Source organism: Pelobates fuscus, chromosome 3, assembly GCF_036172605.1.
Source record: "Pelobates fuscus isolate aPelFus1 chromosome 3, aPelFus1.pri, whole genome shotgun sequence".
NCBI classification, from domain to species: Eukaryota; Metazoa; Chordata; class Amphibia; order Anura; family Pelobatidae; genus Pelobates; species Pelobates fuscus.
Window position 1 is genome coordinate 228,104,864 of NC_086319.1, and position 15,499 is coordinate 228,120,362.

Sequence of the window (15,499 nt, forward strand, 5' to 3'; positions counted from 1 at the left end):
TATACGTATATATTTATGAATATAGATATATATATATTATTTTGTTCTACGTGTATTTTGATATAAATATATATATATATATATATATATATATATATATTAATATCACAATACAGTTAGAACGAAATAAAACACATCTATATATTTTTTTACATTTTATTTTTTTTTTTACATATTTACATATTTTTTTTATATTATATATAAATATATATATATAACAATAATTATATATATATTTAATCAGTATCAGTCTACGTGTAATTTGATATTAATATATATATATATATATAAAAAATTATATATATATATATTAATATTAAAATACACCTAGACAGTGTATGTGTGTGTATATGTGTATATATATATATATACTTAGCTCATATATATATATATATATAATATATATATATATGAGCTAAGTATATATTTTTTTTTACACTTATTTTAATTATTTTAATTTTATTTCCAGCCAGCAGGGTGACTAACTGTCATTACAGTTAGTCCCCCTGCTGGCAATACAGCAGGCAGCTATCCCGGCCATGTGATTGTGAGGTCCTCGCAAGGACCTCACTCTCACATGGCCCGGGGGGGCTGAAGAGGACGGAGGTGCCGCGGGGGGCTCCCTGGGTAAGTAACAAAAAAACGGAGGGCGTACTATTACGTCCTGCGGCGTTTAGAGCCGCTTTAAAAAGGACGTAATAGTACGCCCTCCGGTCTTAAGGGGTTAAACAGTCTATTTAATCAGTCTATTTACTAGGTTTGTTTAGGCAGCTTAATTGCTGGATTTATTTAGGCAGGTCTCTTGCTGGATTTGTTTTAACAGTTTGTCTGCTGTGTTTATCTAGGCAGTCTATTGCTGGGTTTAGCTAGGCAGTTTATTCTGTGTTATTTCCTATACCACTTCATGCTATGTAGCTGCTGTATCACTTGTTAACATCTGTTGCTGTATTTAGGCTATTTATCTGATAGATTCTGGATAATGCTCATTGATTTATTGTTCTTCTGGGTTACTTTATGCAGTTTTTCTCACTCTGCTGTATGGGGAATGGGTGTCCCTGCTATGATGCTTTGGCTCTGCCTGTAATCTGTTTCTCCTCCCTGGGTTCCCCTGCTGGGCTCTGTTGCCCATACCCTTTCTCCCTTCTTCCACACCTGCTCCCCGCTGCCCCTGGACGCTTGGTGAGCAGCTTTTTCAACTGTGGCAGTGCCGCGCGATCACCACGCGGTAGGCCGCGCCATTTTGTTGGAGCCGCAGTGGCCGCAGTGGCCTTTTTTTGGAGCCGCATGGGCTCCGTGCGTTGCGAACAGCCCGGTCTCACCCACCGAGCTGCCCTGCTGCCTGCTGGCCATGTGGCTAGCCTCTCCTCTCCCTACTTACTGTGCCTGTCTCACATGCTGCATATGTAACAGATCCTGGATAGCAGGATCTGTCCCAGGCACTCTAACAGCTCACAACTGCAGTTTACTGTGATGTCTGATGCAATGTGACTATGTTCTCTATCTTAGCAGTAGACTTGTCATGCTTTTTTACTAATTACATGTGACTCTCAGATTTAAAGGGGCATGTTAATGCTCAAATAAAAATCATTGTTTAAAAAATCATTGTTTAACAAGACTATGCCACATGTGATATAATAATGGACGTGTGACACCATTTTGGGCTGGGTGACCCCCTCCCTCTGGCTACCAATGAGTACCCTGCTGGCTCTATGGTGTCCTGTAGGATTAATGCTGAGGGTGACCCCCTCCTGCTTCCTACACTAATGCTCCGGCAATGTCCTGTTATTATCATACTGAGGGGGAACCCCTCCTACAGTCTGCACTGCTGGACCTGCAGCGTCCGGGTATACCCGTAAAAGAGGGTACCCCTCCCACTGATTGAGCTACTGTTCTTACGGTGCCCTGCTATACGCAGATACTGAGGGTGACCCCCTCCTGTGGACTATTCTGCTGGACCTACAGGGTCCCATTCTAACCATAATGAGGGTGACCCCCTCTCGCTGACTGCACTACTGGGTGTACAGACCTCTATGATACCACACTGAGGGTGACCACCTCTTACCTACAGCACTGCTGGATCTGCAATGCCCGGTTACAGTTATATGAGGGTGACCCCCTCCTGCCGTCTGCACTGCTGGACCGGCAATGTCTGGTTACATTATTATACGGCTAACCACTATGGCACTACTGTACCTACGGTGTCCGATTATGTTCAGACTGAAGGTGACCCCTTCCTCTGCTGGCCTATACCGCATGGTATGCTTGTGCTTGTTGGGTGACCCCCTCTTGCAGCTGGCCGCACCAGGTATCACTCCGACAGTGTTACCTCTATAGCAGTTATTCAATCACGACTGAAGGACAAATCTCCCGTACCCAGAAGGTCACTTGGCCTGACCTCATGCCACCCCGCTGACCTCACTGCCAGAAACCAGCGGAACCCTACAGGGGACTCTCCACCGACCATCCTAGACGCTACACCAAGCACCCCTGGTACGCGTTGGCTAACGGATGGATTCATCAAAAGGATCAGTCTTCATGACGGAGTCCGGAAAGGACCCTGCAAACACCTGATACAGGGTTTGCATTCTATCTGGGACTAACCACTGGATGTTGACGACACGCGGACACAGATGTTTCCTCAGGACAAACGGTGCGTTACAGCTTGGAAAACGAAAAATACTAAATTCCCTTTGGGAATGGACCGATATGACTTATAGCTATCGCCTAGTTGGTTTCTACCCCTGAGAACCGCAAAATGGCCCTTGTCCGAGCTGGACATCAAACTGGCGGATTTGGCATCCAAGTGCTGGGTCCAGGGCCGCCATCAGGGGGTGACAACCATAACGGTTGTCACGGGCCCGGCGGCCCTGGGGGGCCCGGACTGCTCTGGCAGTCCCGGGCCCCACTTTCCCTCTCTGCACACATAGATAGCAAATATCGCGATCTATGTGTGCAGCCGCGGGCCCCCGGCTCCCTGTTACCGCAGAGGGGGCCCAGGCAGCACACAGCCTCTTCTCTTCTCGTCTCTGCTAATAACTCTCGCGAGACCCGGTTGCCATGGCAACGCTCCGCGGGTCTCGCGAGAGTTATTGGAGGAGAGAAGAGGAGAAGCTGTGTGCTGCCTGGGGGGCCCCCCACCGGACCACCAGGGATGGAATCTCCCCCCCACCGGACCACCAGGGATCATGGAATCTCCCCCCCCCCCCACCCTGGACAAAGGTAAGCAGGGAGGGGGGAGAAACCATTTAATTAAATACATTTTTTTTTTTAATGTTTGTGAAAATGCCCCTTCCTCCACCTCCCCTTTCCCCTCCCCCCCAGATTGCACATTTACACACACACTGCATACACTGACACAACACACACACACACACTGCATACACTGACACAACACACACACACACACTGCATACACTGACACAACACACACACACACACACACACACACACTGCATACACTGACACAACACACACACACACTGCATACACTGACACAACACACACACACACTGCATACACTGACACAACACATTCACTGCATACACTAACACAACACACACACTGCATACACTAACACAACACACCCTGCATACACTAATACACTAATACAATACACACACTGCATTCACTAATACAACATGCACTCTGCATCCACTATACTGACACACACTCTGCATTCGCTACACATTAACACACTCTGCATTCACTACACTAACACACACTCTGCATCCACTACACACTAACACACTCTCTGCATTCACTACACATTAACACTCTGCATTCACCACACTAACACACACTCTGCATCCGCTACACGCTAACACACTCTGCATTCACTACACATTAACAAACTCTCTGCATTCACTACACTAACACACTCTCTGCATTCACTACACATTAACACACATTCTGCATTCACTACAAATTTACACACCCACTACATTCATTACACTGACACACTCTGCATTCACTACACCCTAACACACACTCTGCATTTATTACACACTAACACACACTCTGCATTTACTAAACTATGCACACACTCTGGATTCACTATACTGACACACACTCTGCATTTACTACACTAACATACACTCTGCACCAACTGTACACACAGCATCCACTACACAAACATCCTGTATTCACAGTACACACACTACATCCACCACAAATTGAAACACTCTGCATTCACTATACACAGACACTGCGTCTAATACACACACTACATCCACTACAGACACTGCATCCACTAAACACATTTCATCTAGTACATACAAACACTACATCCACTACACAAACACACACTACATCACTGTACACACACTACATCCACTACTCAAACACTCTCTGCATTCACTACACATTAACACTCTGCATCCGCTACACACTAACACACACTCTGCATCCGCTACACACTAACACACCCTCTGCATTCACTACACATTAACACACTGCATTCACTACACCAACACACACTCTGCATCCGCTACACACTAACACACTCTCTGCATTCACTACACACTAACACACTCTCTGCATTCACTACACATGAACACACACTCTGCATTCACTACACATTTACACACACTCTGCATTCACTACACATTTACACACACTCTGCATTCACTACACATTTACACACACTCTGCATTCACTGCACTAACACACACACTACATTCATTACACTGACACTCTGCATTCACTACACACTAAAACACACTCTGCATTCATTACACACTAACACACACTCTGCATTCACTAAACTATGCACACACTCTGGATTGTGTACACACAGCATCCACTACACAAACATCCTGTATTCACAGTACACACACTACATCCACCACAAATTGAAACACTCTGCATTCACTATACACAGACACTGCGTCTAATACACACACTACATCCTCTACAGACACTGCATCCACTAAACACATTTAATCTAGTACATACAAACACTACATCCACTACACAAACACACACTACATCACTGTACACACACTACATCCACTACTCAAACACACTCTGCGTTCACTATACACACTGCATCCGCTACACAAACACACACTCTGCATTCACTGCACAAACAGTATCTAATACACACAAACACTACATCCATTACACACATTCTAATTCACTTCCACTATGCACACCACATTCAGTCCTGCATCATTGTCAGCGGACTAGGTAGGGTGTGGGCGGGCCCGGGAGGGAGGGGGCGGGAGGAGGGCCCAGACCTTGTGCTTTGTCAGGGGCCCCAAAATTTCTGATGGCAGCCCTGGCTGGGTCTGCTCTCCGGAGTTACCCTCACGTACAAATTGAGTCAATGCCTTTTAGTTTAGGTACATACTAGATACTAGGTCTTCATAAGATCTGTAGACCTTGTTTATTCATCAGGTATTATGATGTGCAATTGATATTGTATGGATATGACATCTTGCCTTGACAGTTTACTTTCACAATGTTTTCCTTTTTCTTGCAGTGTAATCTGTTTTCTCTCTGGGCTTGACGATTATTTCTCTGGATGTGTCTGCTACAAGGTGGATTTGTTGGTTTCCTTGCTCTCCTGCTCGACCTCATCAAAGAAAGAGGAAGTGGAAGAGTCTGCTTAGGGGTTTTATACTACTGTTGCTTTGTTCTGATTGGTTGTTTTGAAAAGTTCTGTTAACTGTTTCTTTGCTGCTGGAGGTTTCAGTAAAGAAGGTAAAGCAAATATTCACCTCCTGTCTTAAATAAAATTTAGATTATTCCCTCACCGAGGCTAGAATAATCCCTAATTTGGCAGATTAAAAAAAAAACTACCTAAATTCTACACATGGCTAGTTACCCTCAACAATTTATGCCGATGAACATCATTCATTATCAGTGAGTAAGTTTGTGCTATAGTGAAGGGGAGGGAAAAGTATAGCACTGTAGGAACAGTGATGAAAGACTGATAAGTACCCAATCCATTACCCCAATGAACCTTATCCTGTTTAATATCTAGGGTGTTTTTTTCATTTTCCTGGTTCATCAGAGCTACAGGTTAAAGTGTATTATACGATTTAATTAATCATGTATTCCCATTGCTTTTTTAAATATAGTTTTTTTCTCAATAATCCTCTATGACAGGGCATTTGTGGTCCACATAAACTGTAAAGTGTTGAAGGATGCCTTCCTCTGCAATGATATATCAGAAGCTACCAATGTCAACAAAGATGTTCTGTAATAAAGACTCGCCGGGCAAGAAAAAGAAAAAACTGTTACACATATTATGAAGTGGATATTGAATTTGTAGAAAGGGAGGAGTTACACTGGGTTTGAAAGTCATGGATGATACATTTCTTTAAGGTAATATTGAACCAATGATATTTACTTTTAAAGAGTCCAGTTCTTTTTACCAAAAATGTTGGACAGTCAGGAGCAGGGACGTATTAGCCGCGAGACAAACAAGGCATCTGCCTTGGGCTGCATTTTCCAGGGGGCGGCAAAAAAAGCCGCCCCCAAATGCCCAGGGCAAATGTCTTGTTAGCCTTGCAGCTAACTAAAAATCAGACAGGCGGCGCTGGCGAGGGAGCACTTTCCCCTGAGCTGTCTGCTCAGCTCCCTCACGCGCCACAGAGTGATGCCGGGAGCCGGAATATGATGTCATATTCGGGCTCCTGTCATTACTCTGCGGCACACAAGGACCGCACCCTATTTTTCAATATTCTCTTGCACCAACCTCCCTTCCTAGGCGCAAAGCCATTAAGTGTGTTCCCCCATTTCACTGACCACACCTGCAGAAGAGGAGGAGAGGAGATACCGAGGTTGATGACCTATGTTTCCATTCAATTTCTCCAGGGGGAAGGACTCAGTCAAAAGGCTAGTGGTGATCAGGTGGTGGCTCTTCTACAGGCCTGGGGCTGGCTTGATTGTCTTTGTGCCCTCTGGTTTGGACTCTCTGTGAGTTTCCTCTAACATTCTTGTCTAGGAATAGGCTGACTTTGGTTCTTGAGGCAGGCTGTAAGCTCATAAGTGAATAAAAAGGAGCCTAAAGGACAGTTAACTGAAAACTGTGGGCCCCAGTGTTTATGGGTTGTCTTTGTTTATTATGTTCAGACATATTTTTTCTTTATTATTCTAAACATCATAGAAGTGGAATATTTGCTCTTGTTTCTTATAGTAATATTGAAGCCATTTATTTTTCTTTAAATTCCTGTGCATGCATTGGTGCCAGTTTACTATATGTTTATTTTACCTTTTCTCACTTAAAATTAGGTATTTTTCCTATGTATGCCACCTGACGTGATTTACCATATTATATTTCTGATGTATACATCCTTTCATTATATTGAATGTGTCCTGAATACCACAATAAAAAAAATGACTGGCAAAAAAAAAAAGATAAAGAGTCTTTCACAAGCAAACTAATCAAGCAAGGCGTTATGCATACCCTAGAAATGTCCATGGATCAGAAGGATTCCTCCAAATTAAGGTGGTCCCTTATTAGCATATTGGGAACATGTCAAATGATGCATTAATGCTATGCTAAATGTTGTTGGAGATTAGTCCATGCCTAAAGTATTCACAACAGGTTTGACACTCCCCTTTTCTGGGGTGGGGTATAATATTATTACTAAAATATTTTTTCTCTTTATTTTAATAGAAAACACACACAAATTAGCTACTCAAAAAAATGAAAAGATGAAAAGAAAGTTTTGTTGGCATTACAGACCAAGATGAGATCAAATTTTGAAAATGTCTGGATGGCTTAATTTTACAATTCCCTATCTAAACTAGAACATTTGAAAACACCATCATGGAACTCTTATATTTAATAGAATCCAGCCCATGAATGGGAAACTCTTTTCATGTAATTGACTCTGTAGGCTACTATAAATACAACTAAATATTACATATTCTTTGTTTCACTCACTTCCTTTGCAACCAAGCTTCCGTGAGAAGAACTGAAAGCTAGATAGATGTTCTCCACTCCCAATTTGTACTATTATTACTGCTCTTTGACTCACTGTAAAATATGAACACAGGCAGCTAGCAGTCCACAAGCCTCCATCTGCAAACTGTCTTTTGAAAACATCTGTTTTCAATTAAAAGATATTATGGATGCAATTTCTGTGTGTCTCTATCTAGGTGAAAACATATAATGTCCACATTGATTCCTTAACATATTAATAATTATTTCCTTCACTTAACCATCTTTCCTGATCATTCATATAAAAACAGTGAAATATATTAACCATATGTAATGCTTTACATGTACATTTTACTTTAATTCAAGATGGTGTTCATCCCTCTGCTATTGTAAAATTAAAGGAACACTGTGGGCACCATAACAGCTTCATCTCAATTGAGTTTTTATGATGCCAGGAGGTCCTGGGAGCCATCTTACCTTAAGGAAATAAACTGCTTATTAATGGTTTGACCCTAAATTTGTGAACACTCTAATCCACTCTCCACCCTAGTTTATAGTGATGTCCAAGGCTTCAATGAGGAGGCCTTGGACTGGATGCCCGTGAAAGGCGCCAACTCCCCATTCATAAATCTGTGTGAGAAAGGTACCTTTCAGAAATAGTTTAAGCCCCTTTAGTTAAGATGGCACCAGGACCTTCTGATACCAAAACAACTTTATTGAGAAATGCTTAAAGTATGTAGCACTTTGGAATCAAAGCTACCATTCCTTCATCCACCTACCCATCCATACGTTCTTCCAATTTTCAATAAATATAAAAGTAATTTAGTACAGTATGCATTTATGGATATATTTACTGATTATCCCTAAGTACCAGATGGTAACAGCTCACCATACAGTGGGAAACACAAATGTAATTTTGTATACTAATTAAACCAAGTTACTTGTCACCCATGTAATTTTACATTAGCAGTGTCATAAGGAAATTGCACTGGAGAACATTGCCTTTCAGATTTCTTGCATTCTCTAGAAATAGAAGAGAGTGCACCCTCCTGACCAACCCAGTATCAATAGAAACTCATAGCAATCTCACCTGGAAAGTTTCAACAGAACTAAATGAGATCCTTTTGGTCCATGCACCACTTGTGAAATATTTATGACCTGTTTATGCTTTTCTGTTTTGCTGTAAATATTATGGACGCCAAGCCATACTTCATAATCTTTTAAGTCAATATCCCTAATGGAATAAAAAAGAAATTCAATGTAAAAAATATAAATATCATAAGTACATAATAATTACAAGCAAATATTAAATGTATATGCACTTTCAATACAGCTCATATATACAACTTGTTGTTGATATATAATAATAATTTATTATTGTTTTGTAATATTTTATTTTGGAAATCCTTCAGAACTGACATTCTTTGTACAGCTTTTGCTTTCCCCAGGGATTATATTAACCCCTTATAACTGATGGGACATTCAATGTAGTCAATAACAAAAAGGGCTTTACAACATTAGGATGACATGGAACATCTTAATGTTTTTGGTGAGAGCAGGCTTAAATGCTTGCTCACACTAAGACAACCCAGGTATAAATAGATGCAATGCCATTGCATGGCTCCAGACTGACAGGTGAGCTACATGCAGTGCTCAAAGTGAGTGCTGCTTACAGTCCTTTAAATCTACTTAAATCCCTTTGGCTGAGTGATTGCACTCAGCCATGGTGATTCTGAGCCTGCCCCTAGTTTAGGGAAACCCTAAACAGGGTCTAACTCTCATAGTGTGTTTATTTAAAATACTCTAAGCACTCAAAGGGGTGCAACACAGGGAATCAAGAGCATGAGAAACTAACACAGTTTTACACATGCCATCACTTTTATCTATGCCCCTGTATGCCTCTGTGATTGGTGCTGGGCTTTGTCCACAGGTATATAGGATGGGAACCAACTGCCTCTTTACCTGCCCCCCTTGCAAGCTCTCTCATGACGTATTCCTCTGTGGACTTCCCCTATAAGTAGAATCACTCTGAAATTTAAATACTATCAATTCTATCTATAATGACACGTATTTGGGATTTGAGCAAGTACTAATCAAGGTGCAAGCTTTATGCCCATTATTTTTGTCCATTCACAGCATAAATTATATTCGCATTTGCTTCATTTATCACCTTTTTTTTATTGTGGATTTAATGTTTGGTTACCAAAGCCATATGATCAGGAGAAAAGCAACATAAAGTATTTACCCTGAAAGAAAGCATTGTTTTGCTGTTAAAACCCAGTTTTCTTTTATAAGAGCGCCTCCACATTTATGTTCATTCCTGAGAAAAAAAAGAAAATAAGTAATGTAATAAAAAGAACAAAGTAAAATAAGCAATATTTTATAAACATTTCAACATATATTCACATGTTTATATTTGACATTTTAAAATACAGGAGTGCTTGAAAAATTATCAAAAGTGTGACATGGGATGGATGCTTTCCAAAAAAGATATGTTAGTGTATAAAATCATTTAATTTCAATTTACTCCTGGCTAACTTTAGGTTTGTCACTCATAGTCCATTACTTCAGTCTAAAAGGGCAGCAATTAAAAAAAAGTTAGCATTACATAGTTAATCCAAATCACACAGATGTTTAAAACATCAGAAAGCAAGGCTGGAAAAAACCCAGAGTAATTTACGGCTAATCTTTATTGCAACAGAAAGACAGCAGGATAATATAAATGTGTGTTTGTTTTTTCTTGTGTCTTTTCTTTCTTTCTTTCTTTCTTTTTTTTCTTTTTTTTTTTTTGTTTCCTGTAGGTCTGTTTCTACTAGGGATCAAACATCTGGTTAAACTAAGCAAATCTGATTCACTTATGCCCTGTTCTAATCTTTAATAGCTCAAAGCAAACTATGTATTAGTCAGCGAGCACACTTGCCAAGATTATACAAATGTAGCCACTACACAGAGACATAGCCAAAATTATTATAACTCTCGTAGTGTGTTTACTTAAAATACTCTGAACACTCAAAGGGGTGCAACACAGGGAATCGGGAGCATGAGAAACTAACACAGTTTTACACATGCCATCACTTTTATCTATGCTAACTGGCCTTGATACTATAATTTATTCAAGATAACTGTAGCTCAGTTCTAAAGCATTGCACAACTTAAACTCTATAAATGGAAGGCAAACGGGTTATGATATGGTCATTTTCCATCTGGATCATTATTATTTGGAATATTTAACAACATGGAACACAGATGCATGGGACTTGTGAAAGATAGAAGATATAATTACAAGTTCTGACAAAATGCCAGCTACCACAAAGCTAGCTCTAAAAATTAACAACATATTTTCTTATCAGTTATATAGTCTTGTGTAGTGTTATTAAACAATGCAAAACAATGGTAGAGATTAAACAACATAGCAATATAATTAAATATTTATAAGGTCTCTCTCTCTTAATGATCATAAGAACATAAATTTGACTATTTTTTCTGCACACCTCCTTTGCCTATTGTGCATTTTTTCCTGTCCCAAGGACTGACTATTTTGCCTCCATGCAAATGATGTTGGCGTGGTACCTTCCATCTCTGAATCCGTCCAAGAGGATAGAGGTCAAGAGAAATACCTGTCATTATAATAATTAATCTCTATTAAAGACTAGTCCATCATGAATAAAATGTATTAGATTAGTTCCCAGCACAAAAATATACATTATGGGATCTGTGGCAATCTTGGCATTGTTTATTAGTATTCTGAATTTGGATCTAAGATATACAGTATATCAGCAATGAGTTCCCACAATTTTAGTGCATTACTACTACTTCCCACATTCTTTTTGTTAATTGTAACTTAATGTATTATACTTAAATGCAGTGGTGTATTCTGGTTTTGTGTTGCCCTAGGCATAACAAATCTTTGGCACCATACTCCCCTCCCCCCCACACACTTCCAAATTTCTCTTCCAAACAGACACATGCCCTGGCATACACTCACTTACAGATACACAGTCATTGACACACACACTGTTTAACCAACACACACTTTCACTGAAAGATACACATTCACAGACATACACACTCACTCATTCGTAGTTACACACACTCTCATTCAATGACAGACACAAATTCAGCGACAGACACATACACACTCACTAACAGGACACATGCACACTCACTGACAGAAATGCAAACACACTCACTGACAGAGGCACACTTACTCAGTGTCAGACACACACCGGGACACACATATACTCAGTGATAGATACACACTGACAAACACACATATACAACACTCACTGACAGACATATATACACTCAGTGTCAGACACACACACTGACTGACAGACACACATACACTAGCTGACAGACACACACTAACAGACATACACATTCACTGATAGACACACACTAACACACTCACCAATAGATACAAACACTAACACTCACTAACAGACAAACACTAACACACTCACTAACAGACAACCTAACACACTCACAGACACACGCTAACACACTCACTAATAGAACACACTAATACACTCACTAATAGACACATTAACACTCTCACTAACAGACACACACTAACACAATTACTGACAGATGCACACACTCACTAACAGACACACACTAACACACTCACTAACAGACACACACACACAAACTCACTAACAGACACACACTAACACACTCACAATTAAAAATAAATAAATAAATGCAATCCACCCAGCCTCCCTACCTTTGGGAGTGCTGGAGTGGATCCTTCCCTTGGGTCCAGTGGGGATGCTGCTGACTAGCCTGGCAGACATGCAGGCAGTTGGGCGGGCGGGGGGGCGGGCAGTCGGGATGGCAGGCTCACATTGGAGGCAGCTAGGGAGCTGAACAGGGGAGAGCTCAGGGGACAGTGCTCCCTCGCACGCACCGCAACATCAGCACATGCAAACCTTCGGGGGGCCCTGAGGTAGTCAGCCAGCCAACTCCTGGGCCCCCCAGGACAAGAGTCTGGCAAGGCATTTGACAGAGCAATTGGGGGTGGCTTTTTTGTCGCCCCCTCTGAAAGTGCCTCCCAAGGCAAATGCTGTAAATACACCGCTGTTTAAAAGGACAATCTAAGCAACGACAAAATGTTGCTTACAAAAACAGTTTTGGTGTATAAGTCATGCCTCTGCAGTCTGAATGCTCAATTCTCTGCTGTTTAGGAGTTAAATCACTTTTTTTTTGCAGTTCTAACCACATGTCCCCAGGCTTTGACTCATACAGCCTCCCTTCACACTAATTATTAAACTTCCCTTGTTGCACAGTGTGCCTAAAGGGAAACTATAGTGTCAGGAAAACAAACTATAGGCACTATAGATTCCCCTCTGTCAAGATTTCCTCGCACGGCGCTGAAGGAGTTATTAACCCCTTCATCACTTACCTGGGTCCAACGCCGATGGGGAAACCTAATGTGCAATGGCCGCGTTCGCATTAGGATCTCCCCATAGGAAAGCATTATTCAATCAACCGCGAGGACGTCCATGAGCACGTCCAGTGTCAGATAATGGACCAAAAGTCCATTTCAATTCCGGAAGTCCCTCTAGTGGCTGTCTGGAAGGCAGCCACTAGAGGAGGAGTTAACCCTCAGTGGTAATTATTGCAGTTTATAAACTGCAATAATTACCACTACAGGGTTAAGAGTGATGGGAGTTTGCACCCAGACCACTTCAATGAGCTGAAGTGGTCTGGGTGCCTAAAGTGTTAATTTACAAGTACTTTATCGCATGATCTGATAATTGCCTACTAGAGGATGCAGCAGCATATTGTGTGTAAATTAAAGTTTAGTTAAAGGACCACTATAGGCACCCAGACTACTTCAGCTTAATGAAGTGGTCTGGGTGCCAGGTCCAGCTAGGATTAACCCTTTTTTCGGTAAACATAGCAGTTTCAGAGAAACTGCTATGTTTACCTATGGGTTAATCCAGCCTCTAGTGGCTGTCTCATTGACAGCCGCTAGAGGGCTTCCGCGCTTCTCACTGTGATTTTCACAGTGAGAAGACGCCAGCGTCCATAGGAAAGCATTGATAATGCTTTCCTATGGACTGGCTAAATGCGCACGCGGCTCTTGCCGCGCATGCGTATTCAGCCGGTGACGGAAGAAGAGGGAGGAGAGGAGGAGGAGGAAAACAAAAAACACTGTTTAAAAGATATATCCCAAATTAAACAAACATGCAGTTTATGTTTTCCACATGAAAGTGTAAAACTGCTTTCCATGGAATACAATCCTAATTCCGCAATTTACCGTAATTATTCCATGTATAAGACTGTTTTTTTTCTAAATTGAGGGTCATCTTATACACAGAATGTCACTGCATGGGTTAAACAAAAACCACTTCTGCGCTGGGCAAAAGTCAAGATGGTGTCTGCCGCATTTTTGTGTGCCACAGCCCACACACATACCTGGCCTCCCTCCCACTGATCCACTTCTGAATGATGTGGCAAGGAGGAAGAGGTCCGTATATGCATGGGAGCTGCAGCAGACATCAGAGCTGTAGTCTTCCAGCATGCACTGTAAAGCCATTAACTCCACAGAGTACCATAGCACAGGGGAGGCATGAGAATCAGAAGTGTGTTATTGTCCTCAGAAGTCACCTCTAAAATATCAAAGTTGTTCTATTTGATGTTTAAAATATTGATTTCTTAATTTTATATAGGGGTCGTCTTATACACGGAAAAAAATCATGCATATTATATTTGACAAGAACAGACATATGTGAATTCCTAACTGATTGATCTAAAATAGCTGCTCTGGGACACCAAAACAACTTTACCTTAATAAAGAAGGGGTTGTGTATATATTATCTGTGGTGCCCTTGCTTAATTCTTTGACCTTTAGAAGTTAAATCACTTTTATTATGCAGCCCTCATCCCACCTCCCCTGGCTGTGCTTCACACAGCCTCCATGAAAAAAAAAAGATGGAATTTTCAAATGTATCTTACAGCATAGTGTGTTTGCCTTAGTAGCTATCTTTCACTCTTAAGAGAACTTTTATCACACAAAGGTGCCTGCTGCAGACTTTAGTAGGCAATTAACCTATTTAACTTTAAAAAGTCAGTCTTCCATCTACCCGGTGCCCAATTATGGGTTTTAAATTCCTAGGAGTATTCAAAGAGTGCTGCAGATTTCTGGCAAGCTTTCTCAATTATTCTGTCTCACCAAATATGTTTACTGACCATTCTCTCTGCTGCCTGCAAAAATCCTTGACATGTTCACAAATTATCCAGGATTCTTGTGTTCCTAGCTTTGGCATGCACCTGTTATTTTTATTTGAAATGTATTTTTATATGTTAATTCCAACCACTGTAAAGTTGATAATTTGTTTTTCAATCACTTGGCTTTTTTTTTAGTTTGGGATTTGACTTCAGTCCAGTCTGGACCTGGCATATAGGTTATTGTGCAATGAGGTTCCATGTCCTTTTCTATTTGATATAGATTTTTATATTTTTAGTTGTAGTGATTTTGAAGTTCACCTCCTCTCTTTTAGACAGTAGAGGCTAAATGTATAGTTTTTCCTCGGGCTATATAAATATTTGTTCATCTATGTGTAGCTGGTATCTAAGTGTGTTCTACGCACCTCACCA

At 41.0% G+C, this 15,499-nt stretch overlaps 1 protein-coding gene across 1 annotated transcript in view; it reads right to left on the bottom strand.

The window, feature by feature from the left end:
- HGF (hepatocyte growth factor) overlaps positions 1-15,499 on the bottom strand; it is a 161,763-nt gene that overhangs the window by 25,638 nt on the left and 120,626 nt on the right. Inside the window, exons 14-15 of the mRNA XM_063445443.1 lie at positions 10,140-10,214; positions 8,985-9,128 (exon numbers count right to left, since the gene is read on the bottom strand). Coding sequence (XP_063301513.1) covers positions 8,985-9,128; positions 10,140-10,214 — 219 coding nt within the window. The remainder of the gene's footprint in view (positions 1-8,984; positions 9,129-10,139; positions 10,215-15,499) is intronic.